Raw genomic sequence first — 22,398 nt, 5'->3', positions numbered from 1 at the left:
GCTTCAGCTCTGCAAGTTCAAGCCAGGCAACGTCCTTCACCGCCTTGGCCGTGCCATTCAATGGACGTAGCTTTGGATTTTTTATTTATTCCATCGTCCGAAGTATTGGCTCTGGTTTGCAGGCAAACGTATCCTCTTGCCGACGCATTAGTAACTACGTACGCTGTTTGCGTACAGAGAATTCAAAAGGTGACATAAGGTCAATATGCTACGGGGATACCGCCTGCAGTTAGCAGGGACTGCTTTTGTTATGCAAACCAGCTAGCAGTACAATATGGCTGCCAGCCATGTGGACACGTCGATGGCTAGAACAATGGAAGCATATTGCGTTGCACCCGTGCATCGCAAAAGTGAACTGAAGACTTGGGTGTAGTGACTGGTTATCACTGGTTAGCTGCAGCCCAAGCCATGTCGGTACAAACCCGTACCTGACTGAGGACCACTCGATTAAGTCAGTAATGAACGGTAACACTCGTAAGCCAACTCCCACAGGGCTCGACATAAGCGCTAGCCCACTAGCCCGAGGCTAGTAAATTTTTAAGAGGACTAGTAAAAATGTCGTCGGAGGTAGTCCTGCGGACTAGTGCAATTTTTCAATAGCAGTCCAGGAAAGTTTATCGCTACAAAACTCATGGGACGCCGGGCCACTCATTCGATAAGAATGAACCAAGCCTCAATCATTTTAAAAATAAACTAACTTTTACCCAAACAAATTGGACAGTGAAACAGTGAAGCAAACTTTATTGATCACCAACTCTAAAATGAAACAGTTTACCTGCTACGTAGAATCAAATTGTACGGTACATGCCAGTAACATGGCCCCGGGAAATATGGCTCAACGCTGAGCATCGAACAGAATTGTCTGCACGTCGTGCATTTTGGTTTGCTTGAAGCTCATCACTTCGCCTAAAAACATGAGCAACCCCACAATTTTGCTCAAACACTGCATCCTTGCCTTTCAAAGAAGATTTGTCTCAAGATTTCTTCAGGGGCATTCCCAAACACACCTCCGATCGTTCGTAGCCAGCTTGACCCTGCTTTGGAATGTCTCCACATGCTGACCTCCATATATAGTCAAGACCCCCTAGCTTGATTGAAGCTGATCTTAAAAGAGCCATCTAGCTTGCCAAAACAGTGCTATGGCAAGTTGCTACTGCTTGTACAGGTGAGGGAATTCCTCTCAGATACTAACTTGGTGCAAGCAACTTATTGTTTTGCCATTTTAGTGGAAAAGTGTAAATTATTGGGGCAATAACAGTGAAGTGAACCTTATAACAGTAGTGAAAAAAACAACGTATGAAATGGTGTATCAGACTGTTGTATCCAATCACTTCTGGGAGTCATTGGTTATTGCTAATCACATTTTGTTACCAGTAACTGGCAAAAACTCATGAAAGACACAAGCACATGAAATGGTAAAATGCAACATTTTTACAATTAAAAACTAAATTTTTCACAAACCATTATTACAAATGAGAGGTCCTCCCACAAGCTGGTCAATTTTAAAATGTGATATATGTCAAAAATATGAAGGCACTCCACAGGAACATTTGTGAATGGCTGTACGAATTTCAGTTCTGGTGAAACAAATCTGTCCTCACCATGAACAAACATGTTCTTTGCCAATTAGTGGTGCACTACCTGAGCTATGAAGAATTTTCAAACAAATTAATCCCTACGTCTTATTTTATTCTTAATGGCAATAGGCTATTTTCATGACCTTTCCTCCTACACAGGATATTTTATTCAGGTCATTTTAGTGCTTTATATATGATTCAAAGTTAAACATTTGCAGTAAGCAAATGTGCTAGTCTTGCATGAAAAAATAATCGCAATCATACCAATCCATAATCCAATAACACTAGGTCAGAATTTGTAAGACAATAGTTGTAAACATAGACACAAAACAGCACAGAACAGACAGTAAATAGACGGTACACAAACAAAGTCACATTCGTGAAAGAAAGATACATGGACCTCTGGTTATTGGGTTTAAAAACCTTTGTGAAAAAAAAATATGAGAATGGTCATATACACCTCTTTCCAACATGAGAGCAACATTTGGCTTTGCTTGAGCAGGACTAGTAGATTTCATTTAGGACTACTAAAAATGAACTGCTACTAGTCCTTCGGGCTAGTGGATGATTTGACCTTGCGTCGAGCCCTGCTCCCAACTGAGCTGGCTAAACTACGTTGAGCTGTGCTTCAATGGCTCAGCCATGTCGTTAATACAACGGCAAAAACGTAGTTTTTGTGCTACACTGCCAAGTCATTAAGGTACGTATTCAATTGACCCTACCCTGGGAAACAGGACAGGTTTGACGGTGCTCTGCACCCCTAGCACGAACCTCAGGGTCTCTGACTAACAGACGAGTGAGGTGATGTTTGTGCTAGCGGACGTGCGTAATACTGAAGGAGTTTATTTCCGAAAAAATAAACATGAAACGGCAATAAAATGACGCACTCCCAGGGGCAAACAAAGCCGGTGACCTCAATTTTTTTCTGCAGCAACCCTTGAGCTCCTTCCCCTGTCTACGGGCATGTAGAAATTATCGAAGTCTACACGTATAAGTACGGCTAAAACTACCCTGAAAATGGGCGATTTCTGCCAAAATGCCTGGCAGGATAACATGCAGGAGAGCCAATCTTTTGCAGGCACATATTATGAGGCGGTTTTCTACTGACTTGGGAGGATAACGAACAAGGGCGCTCGGCAGGAAAAGGGTTAATAAACAATCAAAACTAGGCTTTGTCAACACAGCATTCATATAAAATATACTGTTGTTGTGTGCATTGAATTTTAGGACTAAAATTCACTTGTCAACAATAACAATGCAGTTAACACATGTACAGACGGAGCTGACAAGCTGAATATTTTGTATCTCAACAACCTTTTGAGAGCAGAGTAAGAAACTGCAATTGAGATTAAAAACAAAAGTCGCGAAGAAATCAGAAAAAGTTACAGCCACTGTTCCTTTAACAGTGTGTCTTCACAGTGCGTCTTCACATTAATCAAAGAAATGCCAGGACTAATACAGCACCACTGTCTTTATTGCAGGCTCAGAGTAAGTTCATTTGGGGAATACGAGACCAACTCTACAAGCATGTCCCAAATAATGAATTGAAAGAGTTACTGGAAAGCAATGGCCAGGCCATCCCTAGCGGTGAAAGCAAGGTATGTGATTTCATTATCTCATGTGATCAAACATGCCGGCAAAATTATACAAGATACCACTACAGGTGTATTAGAGTTGCAGTTTCGTCAGTTTTGTTTCTTGACTGAATTACAGTTGATACTCAACTATGTAGTTGATCAAGTGCCTCATATTCTCTGATGGCACAAAATCATAAACCTAGAAACAATTTATTTCAGTAAATGGGTATCTGCTGCATGCAAAACAGCTTTCAGTGTAATGTTAACTATCCCATCATGTGTACATGCACTTTGATATGCTGATTAAAATTGTACATAAATTTGCACTCACATATAAACAAGCCAATATCTTATTTTCATGTTTATTATATTTTTGATGACTTGCGGTGATCAAGGAGAATTTAAAGAAAACCAATGTAGTTCACCGAATGTGAATGGTACACTTTAAAAAGAAAGCAAGACAGATGGATCAAAAATTATCCAAGATTTGTGTGTTTTCCTCCTATGTGACGATTACAGCTATTGGACCGTGTTGCTGACTGCATGGCATTTGGTGCTTTACTACCCTGTCCTGAGTGTAAGGAAGGACAACTGGTATTTGGAAGCAGTAGTTATCACTGCACAGGCAACATCACAAGCTGGACCAAATGTATGTACACGACAAAGGAACCAAAGCGGAAAAAGTGGGTCATCGGTGAAGACTTCCATGATATTGAGTACCTGTAAGTGTTTATATGTTATCTGCTGTACACTTTGAGTTTTGTCTACAGTGTTATGGATGAACAGTGTGCAGGAAATCTTGAATTATCCTGAAACCCTTTTTTTTGCAGTTTTTATTATTTCTATGCCTAGTTTTCTAAGTGTCATGATTAGTATCTATGAACACCTGTCAGTCTATTCATTTGAATGACGTCATTGTCAATGTATGCTAATGTCTTGGTCTTGAATGTTGGTCTTGAATAAATCAGTTCAGTTGAATAGCATCTCTGAGTCAGTGTGGTCGATTCTTACATGGTGTCAGGAGTGGGATTGCCAAAATGGAACAGCTTACACCACCAGGTAGTTTGAGTTTCCAAGGAAATGTTTCGGAGAATTGGAGAAGGTTTAAACAACATTTTGAAATATATCTTGTAGCGAGTGGTATTAGTGCGAAAGAGGTACAGGCCATGACGTTTCTCCACGTGGCAGGCCCCGAAGCAGTTGAAGTATATAACACATTCCAATGGGACTCTGAAGGTGACAATGTAAAGCTTGACAAGGTAATAGGCGAGTTTGAGAAATATTGTAATCCACGCAAGAATATAACCTACGAGAGGCACGTTTTCAATATGAGAAATCAAGGTCCATCAGAACCTATTGACATGTATGTAACAGACCTGAAACTGAAAGCAAAATCGTGCGAATTTGGACAACTTACTGACTCTCTAATTCGGGACCGAATAGTTTGTGGAATCCAAATGATCAAGTCCGAGCTCGTTTGTTAAGAGATACCAATTTAACTTTAGAAAAAACTGTTGACATTTGTCGTGCTGCAGAAGCTAGTGAAACGCAGATTAAGAATTTGACTGAGACTCACGATGACAGGGTGGTAAATGCGCTATCAAGTAAAGATCCAACCCAAAGTACACACAATACGTTTGATAATATTAATAAGCCTAGCCGAGGTAAAATTCCAGCAAGAAATAATCCACCTGTTGTACAATGTAGAAACTGCGGTTGGAGACACGAGCGAATGCAATGCCCTGCCTATGGCCAAATTTGTCATAAATGTGGGAAGAAAAAACCATTTTGCGAGAGTATGTCGTTCTCCGTGGTCTAAACAAAAGATACACGTAATTAATGAAACTGATAAAGAAAGCGATGATGACGAAGAGCAACTTATCATAGATTCTTTGAACTCTAACAGTTCTAACGAGAATAAAGAATGGAAGATAAATGTCATAGCAAATGACCGAAATATTGCATTCAAACTTGACACCGGAGCACAATGTAATGTAATCCGGAAAAAGTTATATGATAAAATCTCGGCAGAACCATTAAAACGTTCAAAAGCTAGACTTGTAACTTATTCAGGTGACAAAATAAAAGTACTTGGGAAAAGTAAAATGACAATATGTTATAAGAATCGCTATCATGTGGCCGAATTTCATGTAGTTAATGCTAATGTTGCGCCAGTTTTAGGACTACAAACGTGTTTGGAAATGAATCTTATTAAGAGATTGTATGAAGTGACAACAGATAAAGATGGTAAAACTTCGATTGACCCAGTAGATATTCTTGATGAATATCCGGATGTATTTGAAGGATTGGGATGCGTGACAGGAGAATATCACATTAAAATTGACCCGTCAGTGTCTCCGGTCGTGCATCCGCCTCGGAAAATTCCATTTGCCCTTCGAGACAAAGTGAAAAATGAGTTAAAGAGAATGGAAGAAATGGGAGTTATTACAAAGGTAACAGAACCGACAGACTGGGTGAATTCAATGGTTGTTGTTCAGAAAGGTGAAAAGGTCAGAATATGTATCGATCCAAGGGATTTAAATAAAGCTGTTAAAAGAGAAAATTATCCAATGAAACTGTCGAGGAAGTGGCGGGAAAACTAGCAGGTGCTAAATTATTCAGCGTTTTGGATGCAGGTAATGCCTTCTGGCAAGTAAAAGTCGACGACGAAAGTTCAAATTGCTAACATTTAACACGCCATTTGGTCGGTATCGATTTTTGAGACTTCCCTTTGGAATTTCATCTGCTCCAGAAGTTTTTCAGCGAATTGTTTCACAAACGTACGAAGGCCTTGATGGTGTAGATTCTATAATGGATGACGTCATGATATGGAGTTCAGATGATAAAAAGCAACACGCATCGAAAATACGTAGTGTGATGGAAAGAACGCGTGAAAGAAATTTAAAGCTAAATAGAAAAAAATGCAAAATCGCTTTACCACAGGTGAAGTATGTAGGCCACACATTTGGACCTGATGGACTTAGACCAGATGAAGAGAAAGTAAAAGCTATCAATGATATAGAGATTCCCAAAAATACTCAACAATTACAAAGATTTATGGGTATGGTGAACTATTTGTCCAAATTTATTCCAAACCTATCTACCATTAATCAGCCACTGAGAGAATTGATTCAAAATGATGTTGCTTGGCATTGGGAAGAAAAACATGACCGCTGTTTTAACGAATTATAATCGGTCATTACTATGACCTTAATAAACCGGTAACCGTGTCTGTTGATGCATCATCGGTGGGTTTAGGAGCTTGTTTAATGCAAGAAAATCAGCCAGTTGCTTATGCTTCTCGTACTCTGAATAAATCTGAACGGAATTACGCACAGATAGAAAAAGAAATGTTGGCTATTGTCTTTGGATGTACAAAATTTCATCAGTACATATACGGTAGAAATAACGTTTGCATAGAAACGGACCATAAACCACTAGAAAGCTTGTACAAAAAGCCTATAGCGGCTGCACCACCACGTATTCAACGAATGATGCTAAAAATTCAAAGATATGACTTAAATGTTGAATATAAACCAGGTAAACAGCTGCATATTGCAGACACTCTGAGTCGATCACCAATTAAGATTGCATTTGAGGAGAGCACAGATGAATTCGAAGTTCACACTTTATCAAACATGCCAATCACTGACAAGAAAATATTGATCTTCAAAGAAGGAACAAAAAATGATCCAATATTACAGAAATTAATATCTACAGTAATGAACGGCTGGCCACATAAAAGAGATGATGTTGATCCTGATATCAGAGAATATTGGCAATTCAGAGATGAAATAAGTGTTGAGGATGATTTGTTGTTAAAACGGGAACAAATTATTGTACCAGCATCATTGCGACGGGAAATGGTAGAAAAGATTCATAGTAGCCATTTAGGAGTGGAAAAGTGTAAGAAACGAGCTAGAGATGTGTTGTTTTGGCCCGGAATGGGTGCACAAATAACAGATGAAATCGCCAAGTGTGCAACATGTAATCGGTTCAGACGCCGACAACAGAAGGAACCGCTTATCAACCACGATATACCAGATCGACCATGGCAAAAAGTGGGCTCTGACATTTTTGAATGTAACAAAGAAAAGTACTTACTGCTTGTAGATTATTTCTCAAAATACGTTGAAGTGTCAGAAATCACGGATACAACTAGTAAAGGTATCATAAAACAACATAAGGAACAATTCGCAAGGCATGGTATCCCCGAAGTAGTGATATCGGATAATGGCCCACAGTACGCCAGTGTAGAATTTAAAACATTTGCTCAGCAGTATAATTTTGAACACATCACATCATCCCCGATATATCCACAAAGCAATGGTATGGTGGAAAGAGCAATACAGACTGTAAAAAAATTGCTACTGAAAGCGAAATATGATAATAAAGATCCGTATCTTGCTCTACTTGCACTTAGAAACACTCCTTTAGAAGGATTAGGATCACCAGTTCAGTAGTTAATGAGTAGACGGACAAGGACATTGATTCCCACCAAGGCATCACTCCTTGAACCAAAAGTAGAAAATAAGATTGTGAATGTGAAACGTAAAATAAGAGAAACCCAAGAAATTCAGAAATTTTACTATGACCGCGGATCGAAACCACTGATAAATTTAAAATCAGGTGATCAAGTGCGCGTGCGCACACCAGAAAAGATTTGGAAACCTGGAACCGTGATACATACTACTACAAAACCTCGGTCATATATTGTACAAGCCGAAAGCAGGCAATATAGGAGAAACCGTAGTGACCTGCTATTTACTCCAAAGGAAACTCTAGCTGTACCAAAATGTGAGTTACCAGATGATACTACTCCAACTTTGTTGCCAGTTCAACCACATACGAGTCCCGTCAAGCTGCCGCAAAGAGAAATACTATCTGGTTCAGAAAACAGCACATCGACCATGGGGCCAATCATCAGTCGCGTCAGTGGACGGATCATCCGAAAGCCTGTTCGGTTTGGATTTGATGAATATTCTTCATAAGACAGGGAAAGGGATGAGTTAGAACGAGGCAGAATAATCCTCAACTCTCCCTGAAGCTGGGTAGTCCACCCCACGCTTAACATATTTCAGATGTCATGATTAGTATCTATGAACACCTGTCAGTCTATTCATTTGAATGACGTCATTGTCAATGTATGCTAATGTCTTGGTCTTGAATGTTGGTCTTGAATAAATCAGTTCAGTTGAATAGCATCTCTGAGTCAGTGTGGTCGATTCTTACATAAGGAGAAAATTCATATTGAAAGCAATTTACAGAGTAACAAGAATTTAGACAGTTATAATCTACTGTACTGTGGTGCCCTTGCTCAGGACACTAATCAGTAGAGTGGTTGGACATTAATGAGACTTTACAGAAGTAAAATCGCTTTGGATTTACCAACAGAATTTATCGTTTTCTCTTCAATTCACATCATGTCAATGAACTTTGTACACTTACAGGAAGAAGTTTAAATTCAAGGCTTTCAACAAGGGTGTCAGAATATTTGAAGACAAACCACCAATACCAGAAGCAGCTGCAGGGTATTGTATTGCACATTCCTTATGACTTTATTTCAGTCTTACTGTGCAGAATCCACTGCAGTATGGCATCTAACCAGTGGCTACTGTGGAAATCATATTGCAAACTTACAATCTCCTCCTTTGACTTGACATTTTTTGTTTCCATGACTATTAATTCAGTTGTCAGTGATGACTTCTCACATGATACTAGCCTGTGGAGATGAGTCAACACAAACTAACAAACTCCATCCATCCATTGACGTACTTTCTATTTATGTTTTGTCATGTTGTAAGATCAATTATTAAAGACAATGATGTTAATGAAAACATATCGTACTTTCACGTCATCCTTTGTGCACAATAATCAATAAGAAATTGCATAAAAGTAACTTCTGGAGTAAAGTTGCATATTGACAGGTTGTTTCTGATAATGTGTCGTTTTTATTGTTGTAAATGTTATGAATGATAGCCAAGTAACTCTAACTTCACCATATTGTATCTCATATAACTCAAACTTTGAGACTTTCTGATTGTGTTGAAGGTCTGTATCAGTGTTGATATTTTTAACTGTCAGCTGTCACCATACCCTGTCTAGATATTATTGATCAATAAACTCACATGGTGACTGTGTGTATATTCTGTGAACAATATAGATTTAATCACAAGTCATGGAGAGGCCTTTGTACATGGAGTTCTTTTTCACATACCAGGAGCAGTTCAGCTGGTTCCAGTAAGCCGTTGCACAATTGTAGGATTGTTCTCGTTGGTACCTTGAGTAAAGAAAACAAAGAAATCACAAAGATTGTGAAGACGCTCGGTGGGGAAGTTGTGTCCAAAGTGAATAAAAAAGTGGCGTGTGTCATCAGTACACAAGGTAGGAGAGCTGTACAGTGACTGTCCAAGCTGGAACAAATAATCTTTGACTCACCATAGAGGGCGCTATGTAAAATACCTGTCACTCTGCTGTTTGTGCCAAAATGTACGTCCAAAAAAGTAGTAGTTCGTGCTTCAATGGTCTGTTTTAATTAATAAAAAAGTGAAGACTTGTAGCAGTAGCTAATGTCAGTGCAAACAAAATTCAACCGGTGTTTCATCTGTAGCGGGTTCTTCAGAACATATGAATTATGCCATTTACCATCCGTTGTAAAAAAAATTTAATGGTAAACATTTGTTATATACTTTTCTTTTGAAAAAGAAACCATAACAATTATATAATGTATAACATTCAGAAATATCGTTTTGTCTGTGTTTTCCCTTTGAAGTGAAACATTTTCACGGAAAAAGTCTGATGAATGAATTGTTTTACATATCTACAGCCAAGAAGATACATGTATCAGTGTTAATGGTCATTTTGCTAACAAAGCTAAAGCCAATTCCAGGAAAAACAAAAGGAATTTGTATGTTGCCGCTGTTGGTCTTTGTCACCTGAAAAAGCAAGTCATTTGATTGTTTACAGAGGAAGTTGATAAGATGAGCAAGAAGATTGCAGAAGCCAAGAAAGCTGATATCCATGTGGTCTCAGAAGATTTCTTAGAAAGTGTGAAGAAGGGAGGAGCTGCACTGATGATACAACAACACAGCATTGCATCATGGGGTGCTGATGTGAGTCCATGGTTGTTGTTGCATCTTTACATTTATAATGTCAAATCAGAAATTGATGTCTTTCTGTGCGATGGTAGGCATAGTTCAATTATTGAAATGGCTGGAGTGTTAGCATGTAAAATGTTTTTGCACTACAAGTCTATCTCAGTGTATCATGTGGCTTTATATGTACTATTCTGAGATCAAGGAGATGGTTCAATTTCCTCAGGTGTAGTATTTAATACCACAGTTTGCATGAATTAATTTTTCTTTTAGCTATTTTATTGTCCACTTAGCTAAAGCACTAGATCGATAGATACATAAATGGATAATGTTTCAACATTTTGTAGTTTCCTGTTGTTCATAATGTCTGTTTTTGTTGCAGCCCACACAGAGAATCACTGTTGTTGAGACCGTTGTTGATGGACCTATGAAGAGTGGTGTCAGTGCCAAAAGAAGGTGAGTGTTAGAGCGCCCCCTACAGGCCAGCTTTGCAAGATGTACTTATATTTATATCTTGAAGATAATAGTGGAGCTTGGCTGGTATCTGTGGAATGAACAGTCAGTGTTGATTTTAATACTCAAATAACTGAGGACTTTACGTAAAAGTGCAGAGTATGTGATGATCTCTGGGAGTGACCTCTACACCATTGCATGGCATTCCCTTGCCACAATATGTCATGGTAGTGAGTGCTTGAACCATCTCCCAATATTAATTTTGCTTTCTTTAGGCTGTGTGGTCTTCAAGCCCAAAACACACAGTCAGATACGAGGCAAACATACAGTGCATATGCACACAATGGCAGTCGTGTATATCTGTACATCTGATGATAATCAAGTGATGTACGGCAGTGGGGCTGTCACACAGCAAAACAAGTCCTATGATAACTGTACAGATTCAGAGTATCGTCTGCACAGACAGATGCGGGACTTACAAACGACATAGAGCAGGACTGTTGATGCATCATACTGCCCTCTACCTTCACATTGTGTGTTGCGCATGTTTTACGGAAAAGTCTTGTTTCAAAGTGAAGGTACAAGACTGATAATGAAGTGATCAGACTTGACCACTTTACCAGTACTTCATTCATTTGTATCATTTTCTGTCCTAAAGAAAGGAATGAAGAAGATGTTCAAATATTGAAATCTTTCAAAGTGTGCGTGTTTGCTATTGTTATAAATGGGTATGTACATGTGTGAAAATTTTTAAAAAGGAATAAAGCATGCAACTCGAAACTTAACTGATTTCACTAAACCACACATTAGGGTCTACATATGTGTGAATGATTGACTGTTCTTTATGCACTTGTTCGATTTAATTTACATTCCACCATTTGTAAAGATTACTTTTCTGTTCAAAAACCATTATCACATGAGAGTGTGGTAGTTTCATTAATTAACAATGTTTGGTTGTTCAGGTTCATTATCATGTTTATAGCTCAATAACTCCAATCACAGTTGCCAGGGATTAGTTTTTACAACATAACGCTGTTTTTACCTTCTCGTGTCTATTTATAGACAGAGAAGGTATTAGAGTTGAAAAACCAGTATGCTGGTGTCAACTACTTCCGTCTGTCAATACTTCCGTCTGTCAAGATCCGTTGACGTCATGCCATTGTGATGGGTCATATCATAAACTGGTGGGGTGTTCATGGTTCAGGTTGAGGTGCAGGAGAACGATTTGAGCTGTGACAAAAATCAAAAGGGACTTAGCGGCATAGCCACAGTGTTAAGCCTTTCTCCAAGGTTCTTAGTTGACTACGATCTATTACAGACTACTGAGCTGACGTTAGGGGTACTCACTTTGTGTTTGCTCACTCTGTGAGCGCTAGTGTTTGGTACTGAGTTGCGTGGATATCCCTCATGGCCTCACGTGATATGGCCTGTTGCATAATCTGCAGATGATCATATGCCTCTGAGTCTAAAGACGGTCATTGTGTAAGCTTGTCGGCATTTTCCTTGCATTTTTCTCATTAAATTTTGCAAAATATCGGCAAGTACCTCAATATTTCAAGATAACTCTTTCTTCCCAATCGTTTCCTGGAGTTTCAGAGTCATATGAACGAAAATGAGTGAAAGTTTTAGACAGGAAAATCAGACGTCGGCCATGTTCAATGTTTACAGTACAATCAGAAGTTTATGTGGAGGAAATAACTAACAACACTGTTCATGATGCCCGCCCTCTAGAGGCAGAGCTTGTGAAAAGCTTGACCACACAATGGAGCATTTGAACTTTTAGAAAATGACAAATTGAATAAGAAGGTATTCTGAAAATGTCAAATACTGAGGAAAAATGCGCAAATATTCAAAATAAACAGGTTAACTGACTGGTCAGCTATAAAAAACAATGAAAATGTTTATGATCAAAAGTTTTTGAGATGCGCACATTTTAACAAATACAGAAATTATTAATATTATAAATATAAGACCAACTATTTTTTCAGGGATGGGACAGGTTGGAAATGAGGGGTGAGAGACAAAGCACTCCTATTGCTGCATGTTGATGCAGCCACACCATTTCATTTACAGCATACTTATTCACTGTGTTGTGTTCAAGTTCCATATTGTACTGACTGTCATACAAGGATAACATAAGCAAAGCAAATCAAATTAGAAAAGGATCAATGCTGTTGTGTGGATTTTACTGAACATGGCTGATTTTAATATTTCGCCCTATATATTTGGTATCCAGCAAAGGCATATTTTGATGTAAAGTCAAAATTAACACTACATTGCGGACAATATATGTTACCGTTTCTGCATGAACTTTTCTTTTTTAAATTAAAGTAGTACTTTGAACAGATTAACAATTATCGTGATGTCAACCCATAATTTTACATCACAAAGACTGTAATTCTGCCAATTTTTTTATTTTTCAGTCATTTTATAAATTTTGCACTGAACAAGATGATTGAACAAATTGCAATGTTTGAATTTGTAAACTCAAAGAATAAAAATCCTTTGGTCACAGATTAAATTATTTTTTGAAAAGAAATTTACTCTTAAACACTTTTAGCATATATTCTTTACACGGTCATGTATTTCAAGGAAAATATGCCTATTAAAACAGTAATTTCTTCACTTTCAATTTTTTTCAATACTATGACAATTATCAGCCATGAGGTTTTACAAACACAAGACCAGATATAGCGTTTTCATCATTTCCACAGGACTCTTTGGAAAATCCATTAAAAACAGTTAAAAGTAACTTAAAATGATCACTTGGTATACATTTAATTTACAGATGCCAGGTTGTGTATTTCACATGCACTCAGGTCAGTAGGGAAGTGCGTCATTACTATTTTGGACTGTTAATTCTTATTTCTGAATTATTTAACTTTTTTTTCCACATTGAACTATCTTTAGGCAGTTTATACTGTAGCTTAGAATTTTTTTGATTGATGTATTTAATCATCTTTGGGTTCTTTGGGTCCATATCCCACCTCATGCCCCTACATCATCAACTATTTACCAACAACTCCATGCCAACAACCAATTACCTGACCTGGCCACACATTAGAGAAGGTACAGCGTCATTGACGGTATTTTTCTTTCGTCTTCTGTTTTAATTTCTGACATGTGAAATGATTGTCAATTACATGTCATTTTGCATAAGTTATTTTGGATGAGAATGTAGCAAATGTGCTGGAAAGTTATGACAAACATTGGTTACATGTAAAGAGATTAGCCAGAAGGCGGGAGTGGATTTCTTACACCCATATACACTCAAACATCTGTAATGCTTTGATCTGCTCATGTTCAGTCACAAAAAAGTTTTAAGATGTGCTCTCAAAACTTTTTGCAGTAGTTATTATGAAAAAGGGACAAATTCTAATTCAAAAAGGGACAAATTCTAATTCTGCTGTTTTGTTTCCTTGTAGAGAAAATGTACACCAAGAGTGTCCCTGACAAAATGAAGATGACAGTGAAGGGTGGTGCCGCTGTGGATCCTGACTCAGGTAAAGAATCACATTTCATTGCAATTAGGAGAGATTGATGCTTATTTCTCTGATTTCCATTTGAAGGTCATGACCATTGGCCTGTCCTCATACAATAGAGTAAACCATAGACCCTTAATAAGATACAGGTGCAGTATACATGACAGTGAAGAATGATATGTATGTATTGATTTGATTGGCTTGAACATTGGTTTCTGCCATTCAGTGCCCGTACGCTGGGCAATTGATGTGGAGTGTGAGCTGCTTCAGTACACAGCTGGCCTACTCTCATTGGTACATGTGTGAGTCTTGATAAGTGTGATGAGTTTTGCCAGTAACTTCCAATGTCTTTTATCCGGCATTTGTACTCAGATCACTCCATTAGTTTCCGCAGACTTCACTATTCTTTGACAAATTCAAACAGGTCTCAATACTCAGTGAATTCATTGTCAGTTGTCAGGTGGCAATATTTTGCTGCTTGAAAAATGGAGCTATAGCTTTGAGAAAAGAAGATGTAATCTCCCCTCGGTGAGTGATTTCCAAAAATAATGTCCAAAGTTGTACATCAAAACGTTTCCAAAGCTGGTTATTCCATAGCACAATATTCTTTCTCCAAGTTCTGGGTAGACCGCAATTTCAAACATGGGAACATTTGACTGTCAAATTAAGTAGAATGATACTTATTTATTGCATCATCGGATTGGCCTATGTAACTCTGTGTCTGTAACGGATGTTGTGGTTTGTCAATTCTCTTTGTGTAATATGACTCAGTAAATCCTTTTACAAAATGGTCTCAATGAACGCACTGTAAAATGATCTATCATGGAGTAGATTGTTCAGGAGGTACCTTATCACGAAGGATCTAAATGGAAAGACCAGAAATGTGATTATTTTTTCAATCTATTACAAGTAATGAGTTTGTGCCATGATGTCAGATAAGCGTAATACTTACTGATGGTCGTTGGCATTTTGTGAACCTTGTGGTATGGTCGACCTTGATTCGGATTCAAAATGTCAGTATCATCAGGTGAATAAGATGTATAGACTATCTTGTGAAATAAGAATTTAGATGAATAATGACTGCATCACTTGCATTTTTATCATACAGAAATACACCACAGTGAAATTCCAGCAAATCTCAAATTTGATACACTTTTGCCCTACAGTTTTTAGTTGAACACTCTTGATTCACATAATTTTAACAGAGGGAAGCAACTGTTGAAACAATATCCAGCCGCATAAACAAAATAGATTTGAAGACAGCTTTTTAATTCACATATTCATTAAATATGTCCTTTATGTTCATGTAATGGAGCAGAGCCTGTATTGTGTTTTTACGGTCCACTTCCCACAGGGAATACAATTTCAATGGAAGCTCAACTTTACAGTACAAATGGACCTTTAATAGCATTTGTTGTGTCTGAATGATGGTTTTTAGAAATGTATTTCAGTAATTTCCTGTGTCATCTAATTACATACTAGATGAGATATTAGATGAGATATTTATCACCTCTACTAGGTTATTGGCAAATCACCAAATGAAGACTCAATCTGTTAACAAGATTTACTGCATAACTTTTCACAATTTACATAAAAAAAGTCAGCCAATAAGGTAAATTTTGCAATTGTAGACGTGATCAAGGCTGCATATGTGTATTCCAATGGTTGCTTTCAGTGTTACTGCTGTTTCATTTCCGTCAGTGGAGAGAATCATCTGTTAAGCTTCTTTCTCCCAGGTGGGAAATAGTTGTAAGCTACCATGAACTTACCAAGCAGTATCTACATACAGTTAAAACTGAACATTAATTGCCAAGGCACCAGTTACTCTTATATGCCAGGTCCTTTTTAGGAGTAACTCAATACTGTAAAATGCTATCAAACACAGTAAACAGTGCAGGAGGCAACTACTTTGCTTTACTGTGTCGATGTCAAGCATACCAACTGGGCAATCCATGACATGTTGCAACCAAGTCAGACTTGGTAATTTATGGTAGACTGTCATTGGGAGAAAGAAGATTAATTTTTGCAACTTCAGTTTTACACTACTGCCATATATACAGATGATATACGTGTTCTTTTCTACAAGGCTATTCCCCATAGCTATTTCATCATTAGGTGTGACCACAGACATCTTTCCAGGACATTGGAAATACTACTTTGTTGTTATGCCCTCACTGTCTCAACTTTTAAATGGCCTTGCCAATGGTGTTGAATAGTTATCAGAATGTCAAAGTACTGAGACTAGAATCACTGGATCCCACAAAACCTTTCAGTGCCATGCTGTTATTGAGAGCATTGTGTTACTGAATATCAGAAATGAGTGACTCAACCTAGGAGCTGTGAAAGAGATTTCATCAGTAACCATGAGTATTTGCATATTCATGACTTGTAACTGAGACGAACTCCCATGTCCATGTGCCCTTCTTGGAACTACCTTAAGAAATGAGTTCAGGTTCACTGAGGTGATAGACTTGTATAGTTTGCTGTCTCTATCGACCGCTTCATCCCAAATCAATTTGAAAACTTGAATTTCCATTTGCTGGCATGTTCTCTCAGGTAGAAGTACACCTGTAATTTTCAATTCTTGTCACTCGTTTACTGTATCATTGGAAACGATGAATCCAGCACAGAGTTTAGTTGACTGTTACAGAATGGGCCATCGATTTAGAGGAGTCATTTCAGTGTCAATGCCAGGATTTAAGGTCATGTAGAGGTCACGAAATGGCCAATTGAGAAAACACAAGTGGGACTCCAGTATCAAATATTGAATTTTCATCGCATGTGATTTTACACTTTTACAGTAATATTTTCTCAACTGTCATGTCCATGTGTGATCAGGATTATTGAAAAAACAATCTGTTATTCCAAACCTTGTGGTGATTTCAGTCTATACATGCATGTAACCAAGGCAACTAATGCAGCAAAGTATTAAGTGCAAAATAGGGTATTGATGTCATGGTTGTCTATCTGCCCTGTTTTTTCCCCGTACATTGACACCATTACCAGGTCTGGCTACAGCCTCTGCTTCCGTCTTCATCCGCGGTGATTTATGACAACATTGCAAATAGTTTCAATCAAGATCGCCTAATGGGCTTGAACTTCACAATGGCATGCAACATTAAACCAACTCTTTGGCAGTTTCTCGTTTCATTTACAAAGTTTCACACTGCGATTCATGCCCTGGTACTGAAGATTTATTGCATCTAAACATTATTTTCATCTGTTGAATGTCTGCAATTGATGTTGTGTGGTGACCTTTATTTCAATGAGTGCTGCAAAGAAAACTGTGTAAGGATATTCATTTTCCAGCGGACATATTTCAGTGTCAACCTTTGAAGTAGGTCATTTGTGTGAACTTGGTCGGTAACATCCTTCCCTTTCTGCATTGCCTGCATGGTAACCAGGGAATACAGTTAATCTACTCTTCCTCTCAAGGGGTTAACAGTACTACACCTACAGGTTGAGCTTGTTAATAGAGAGCCCTGTACTCAATGAACTTACAGCTCAAACTCTGACATACAAGTTCTTTGTCCGTAGTGATGTGAGTGACCGTAGTCTGCAGTTAAACTACCCATGTTTGCTTTTGAAATCTCAGAGTTCAACATTTTACTATTCAGTCCTTTTGAAGTTCAACTTCTGTGGCATAAATTGGTGTCTATACATGTACAACATTGAAGTTGCCAAGAGGGAATTCATCAGTAATTAATCTGAATTTTCAAGACCATTGAGAGATTACTTTTTGCATAAATTTTATAATTCTTGAATAGTTGAAGCTCCAGTTATTAAGCATCTTTGTAAAAAAGTGATGTGGTAATGACTCTGGCTTTTCCTAAAGAGGTTGAATGCATCTTGCCATGAATATGCCTTCAGTAGTTTATCGTGTAAAGACTGTGTCTTTGTTGATCCTGAAATGGTTGTCGCTGCAACTTGTTTTATTCCCTACATTGACATGTATACTAGCACCTAGAAAATGAATATTTTAAACTTTCATCAATGTATGAAAAAGAAATTGATAGAAATTGTAATTCTCTTTCATAATCAAGAGTATATGTTGAGTCAGCTTTCAAATCTTTTGAAGTTAGGAGCAAATTAATCCATATATAATGGTACCAAATTTTGATGTTCAAAATTTCATACATACATACATACATATATCATATATACACACAGGCAGGCAGACATATAGTATATACATATGTACACCCAAAATTATAGGTTTTATTTGATTAAGGTCTAACTATCTGAGAATAACACTGATACAATGCAGGATATGAGTTGCTCTAACTGTACAAGCAGCAAGCGTTCTTGATCATGTGATTTTTCCAAGTTCAGAAAGCGAATGAGATCTAGCTGAATTCACTGCGAGGAAATCAAAGTAAATTGCACGCAGTGTGGTTGCGTACAAGCTGACATCACAAATTCATGGACGATGTCATTTTGGAAATTACTTGCTCAAATAAACCAAATTGCTGTGGCAAATCAATGAGGAGAAATAATCCATCTTGTGCTTTCATTCTTACTGACAACCCGTACTGAGTCCTGATCTCTTTTCATTGAATAGCGTGAATTATGACTTTCCATGTGAAAGCAATTTAAGGAGGATACTGAGCTTGAACATTACATTGTACTCCTTGATTGTTCAGAGCATGAAGGTTGAATTTTTATTGGGGTTCAGTCATTGAATTATTGAGAAATGCAGGACAGAAAATTGCCGGCAGTCATTGCAGTATGTGTCTCTATTGTATGTTGCTGCATTCTGAACAATTTTTGTTTCCTCAGCTAGATTGAATGTAAGGTTTAACCTTGAGTATCATATACTGGGCAAACTTTGTGCAGTCAAAACTATTTCAATATCCTGAGTATGATCATATGCAGATCTGTTTAATGGTATATTGCAATTAGGAAGATGGTAACTTTAAGAATTCACTTGTCATTTTTGGTAAAAAATCATCGTCTTCGAAAGTTGAAGCTCTGATTTCTGGTTTGTAGAGCTCTAGGAATGACCTGAGCACCCAGATTTGTTCATATTGTGTGTCACACCTTTGAGAATAGTTTCAGTCGCATTATATTGTTGAAAAATAATTTTTCAAAACTGGTTGTCATACTCCTGTAACATTTTTCTGTGGGTCCCTGGAATTGAATTGACTTCGTTTATCAGTTTTGCCTATCTTCAAATGAAATTTACAAGTTGCTGTCCAAGGTTGTAATGTGTTTTACTTCTTTTGAAAATATTTTTTATTGTGTGTGCTGCTAGTTTACATCATGATGTTTAATCAGAGAATGAATCTGATTGCATTACGTCTATGTGACAGATGAGAGCTACTTTGGCTCTTACTTCACTATAAATTACACATCGTTAATATATTAAATATTATTATATTATTAAATATTATTATATATTTATGCAATAATTTACACTCCACCTCCCCACCCCCATGGCCCATAATGGACAAAAGGAAAACTTTGCCCAACATAAGATGTATGAGGCAACGCCGAGTACAGTATGGACTGACCCCCATGGCCCATAATGGACAAAAGGAAAACTTTGCACAACATAATGTATGAGGCAAAGCCGAATACAGTAATGACTGAAAGTTTGCTTGAGTCCATTATGGGCCCGGAGGGGGTACATTATTGCTATTATTTTTATAGTTTTGGCAATACCAGGGAATTTGAAATGAAAAAACCTCTGGGGACACGATTCTGGATAATCAGATACATTATCAGTAATAATCTGCCTCTGGGGGATGAGGGTCACAAAATTCTTTGGTAATGACAAAGCTGTAATAGAATAGAAAATGTAATGGATTAAATAAGCCAACATTTGTGTGTAAAAAATTCCCATTATTACTCTCTGTTGTCACATGAAGTCTTCATCACTGGTTGTCTTTTCAGCTAATATTCGTAAAGGTGGTAGCTTAGTTTTCTTATTCTGTTAGGCAATAGCAGCTGCCTTGGAACTTTCCTGTCAGGCTGTGATTACCAGATAATTTATCTTCCAAACTTTAGAAAGCACTCTAATTGTAACATTTTCCTCAAGATATTTATTAGATCCTACTCCATATTTGCAGCTGTTCTCATAAATATTTGAATCAGCGACCAAAATAGAACATTTTCCAAATGTTGTCATGCTTCATTGGCAATTTACCAATAAAATCATGTAACAAACATCTAAGCCATGTGAAAATCACACTCTGTGATTTTCTGTGATTTGCACAACTTGAGTTCCTGCGCAAGAGCTTGTGTCTTCTGATAATTCCAACCGTATCAATTTCTTTTATTGCCCTTCTATGTACCATGGAAGGTCAGAGGTCAAGTTTGCATTGGTCCAGGTACCATCCCTTACCGAAATTTTAGGCCTCCCACAACTGTTACTGCAAATTTGCCGCAAGCTTTGCAGTAAATTTGCAGCAAACTATTGCCGCAAATATGCGGGTGGTTCATTTTTCAGATGCAAATTAGGTTTCTTGTGAACTTGCTGCAAATATGCAGCAAACTCCCTGCCGCAACGTTGCTGCAAACTCTTTGCAGCAAATTTGCGGCACAATCCTTGCAGCAAACTTGCGGCAAATTAATTTGAATGTTACTGAAAATTTGCCGCAAACTCCATACAGCAAATTATTTTATTTGCGCTGACCATTGTTTCTCGTGAAACTGGTATGTCAGAGTTTAGTTGGATAAAACACATCTTGTGCTGTCCACAGTCCGCCAATATATAAATATTATTTATCCAACTAAACTCTGAAATACCAGTTTCACGAGAAACAATGGTCAGCGCAAATAAAGTTATTATAAACAAAAAGATGACAGAGAAAAAAAGGTTAAATTCAATTGTGGTACAATTTATTTTATATGCCATGTTCATTTCATGCCACATAAGTGTCATGATCATGTCAAGATTTTCTTTTGACTTGAGAAGTTTCATGTAACATTTACATTACTGTCAAAGGCTGCGATTTGGCTTTCTGTTCTCTGAATTTCTTGTCCCCTTTAGTGTACCAGCAATGGATTCTGAAAAATATAAATCGTTCAGGGAAGAGTGTAAGTCTTTACCGTTTGACCAAACATTGTAAATTTCATGAAAGAAATCGATAATTATTAATTGAAAATGAGACAAATCAAGTTGAAAAATTGAAGCAGAAAATGCATAAATATTCATGATCAAATTAAATTAATAATGATTAAAATGTCCGACAGCGGACAACTCGCCGTATGTTGTTTACATACACGACGGCGACAATCTGCAAAAATCTCAGCACTTACTGTAAGTAACTGTTGTGAAACGAAAGTGAATTCAGTATGAATCAGTACTCAACGAAAATTTATCTTTAGGTAAAGATTGCAATACAACGATTACAGAACATAATTATAGCGATCGATGTACAGACGAACGGTACATTGACTTACATTTCTGAACGGCTCGCAGACGCTGGACGATTCCCGGTCCGGTTGCAGGTCTCACCGTGCTGTGTGTAAATACCGTACTCAGAAAATATAGTCGGCATCTTTACTGCCGCTCGCGTTCACAAATTTAGAACTCCGCCTGTCCCTGGTACTGTATACACGTTTTTGCAACTATGTGATATCATTTGGCTGGCGATTCCATAGAAAGATCACGAAATTGTCCACTAGAAAACTCCCTGCTCACAAGTACGCAGCCGACACTGGCCGATGGTACTAAAATCTAACTTCGCGCCGATCAAGCCTCATGACGATAACGGAAGTGCGATCTATAAATCATTACGCGATTGATAATGTAGTCCCGTTTTTAAATGCTGGAATTGACTCTACATCTGCACCAATCCGTTATATTTCATACTTAATATAGCATTTAATTTATTAGTTTAATGAAAATGGTTATTTTTATCATAGAAAGACTAAAAGAGAGTAAAAATTCTTTCAGCACGAAGAATCAATATCAATGCGCGAACTGACCTTGATGAACCGTGACCGGAGAGTGTAAACATGTCGGCTGCTCGCAGACTGATACACAGGACGTGTTGGACGTTGGTGAAGCGGCGCTTTGAATTTTCGTACAGCGACTCGGGATGGAGTGTAATCCTAAACCTCAAATTTGTGCTCGGCAATACAACTCTAACGCTGAAAACATGGACAAAAGCCTTTTACCTCGACCCATGTTATCAGAAGGCGAGATTTTGTCAGCGGCATCGATGGGACACAGAGTGGAAGCTGCAGTGCATTGTACGTACCGTTA

The 22,398-nt window shown here is 37.8% G+C and overlaps 1 protein-coding gene and 1 long non-coding RNA gene across 2 annotated transcripts in view; one reads left to right on the top strand and one right to left on the bottom strand.

Moving 5' to 3' along the window:
- LOC139148837 (poly [ADP-ribose] polymerase 1-like) overlaps positions 1-22,398 on the top strand; it is a 76,378-nt gene that overhangs the window by 4,309 nt on the left and 49,671 nt on the right. Inside the window, exons 6-13 of the mRNA XM_070720267.1 lie at positions 3,059-3,175; positions 3,674-3,876; positions 8,605-8,685; positions 9,375-9,538; positions 10,121-10,266; positions 10,631-10,704; positions 10,977-11,055; positions 14,090-14,204. Coding sequence (XP_070576368.1) covers positions 3,059-3,175; positions 3,674-3,876; positions 8,605-8,685; positions 9,375-9,538; positions 10,121-10,266; positions 10,631-10,704; positions 10,977-11,055; positions 14,090-14,204 — 979 coding nt within the window. The remainder of the gene's footprint in view (positions 1-3,058; positions 3,176-3,673; positions 3,877-8,604; positions 8,686-9,374; positions 9,539-10,120; positions 10,267-10,630; positions 10,705-10,976; positions 11,056-14,089; positions 14,205-22,398) is intronic.
- Positions 21,005-22,055, bottom strand: LOC139150255 (uncharacterized). Its single transcript, XR_011556212.1, has 2 exons — positions 21,591-22,055; positions 21,005-21,194 (listed from the first exon to the last, which is right to left on the bottom strand). It is a non-coding gene; the product is annotated as an uncharacterized lncRNA (long non-coding RNA).

The sequence above is a fragment of the Ptychodera flava genome, chromosome 14 (genome assembly GCF_041260155.1).
Source record: "Ptychodera flava strain L36383 chromosome 14, AS_Pfla_20210202, whole genome shotgun sequence".
NCBI lineage: Eukaryota > Metazoa > Hemichordata > Enteropneusta > Ptychoderidae > Ptychodera > Ptychodera flava.
Note: the sequence above shows the minus strand (reverse complement) of the source record. Positions and strands in the feature narration are given on the sequence as shown.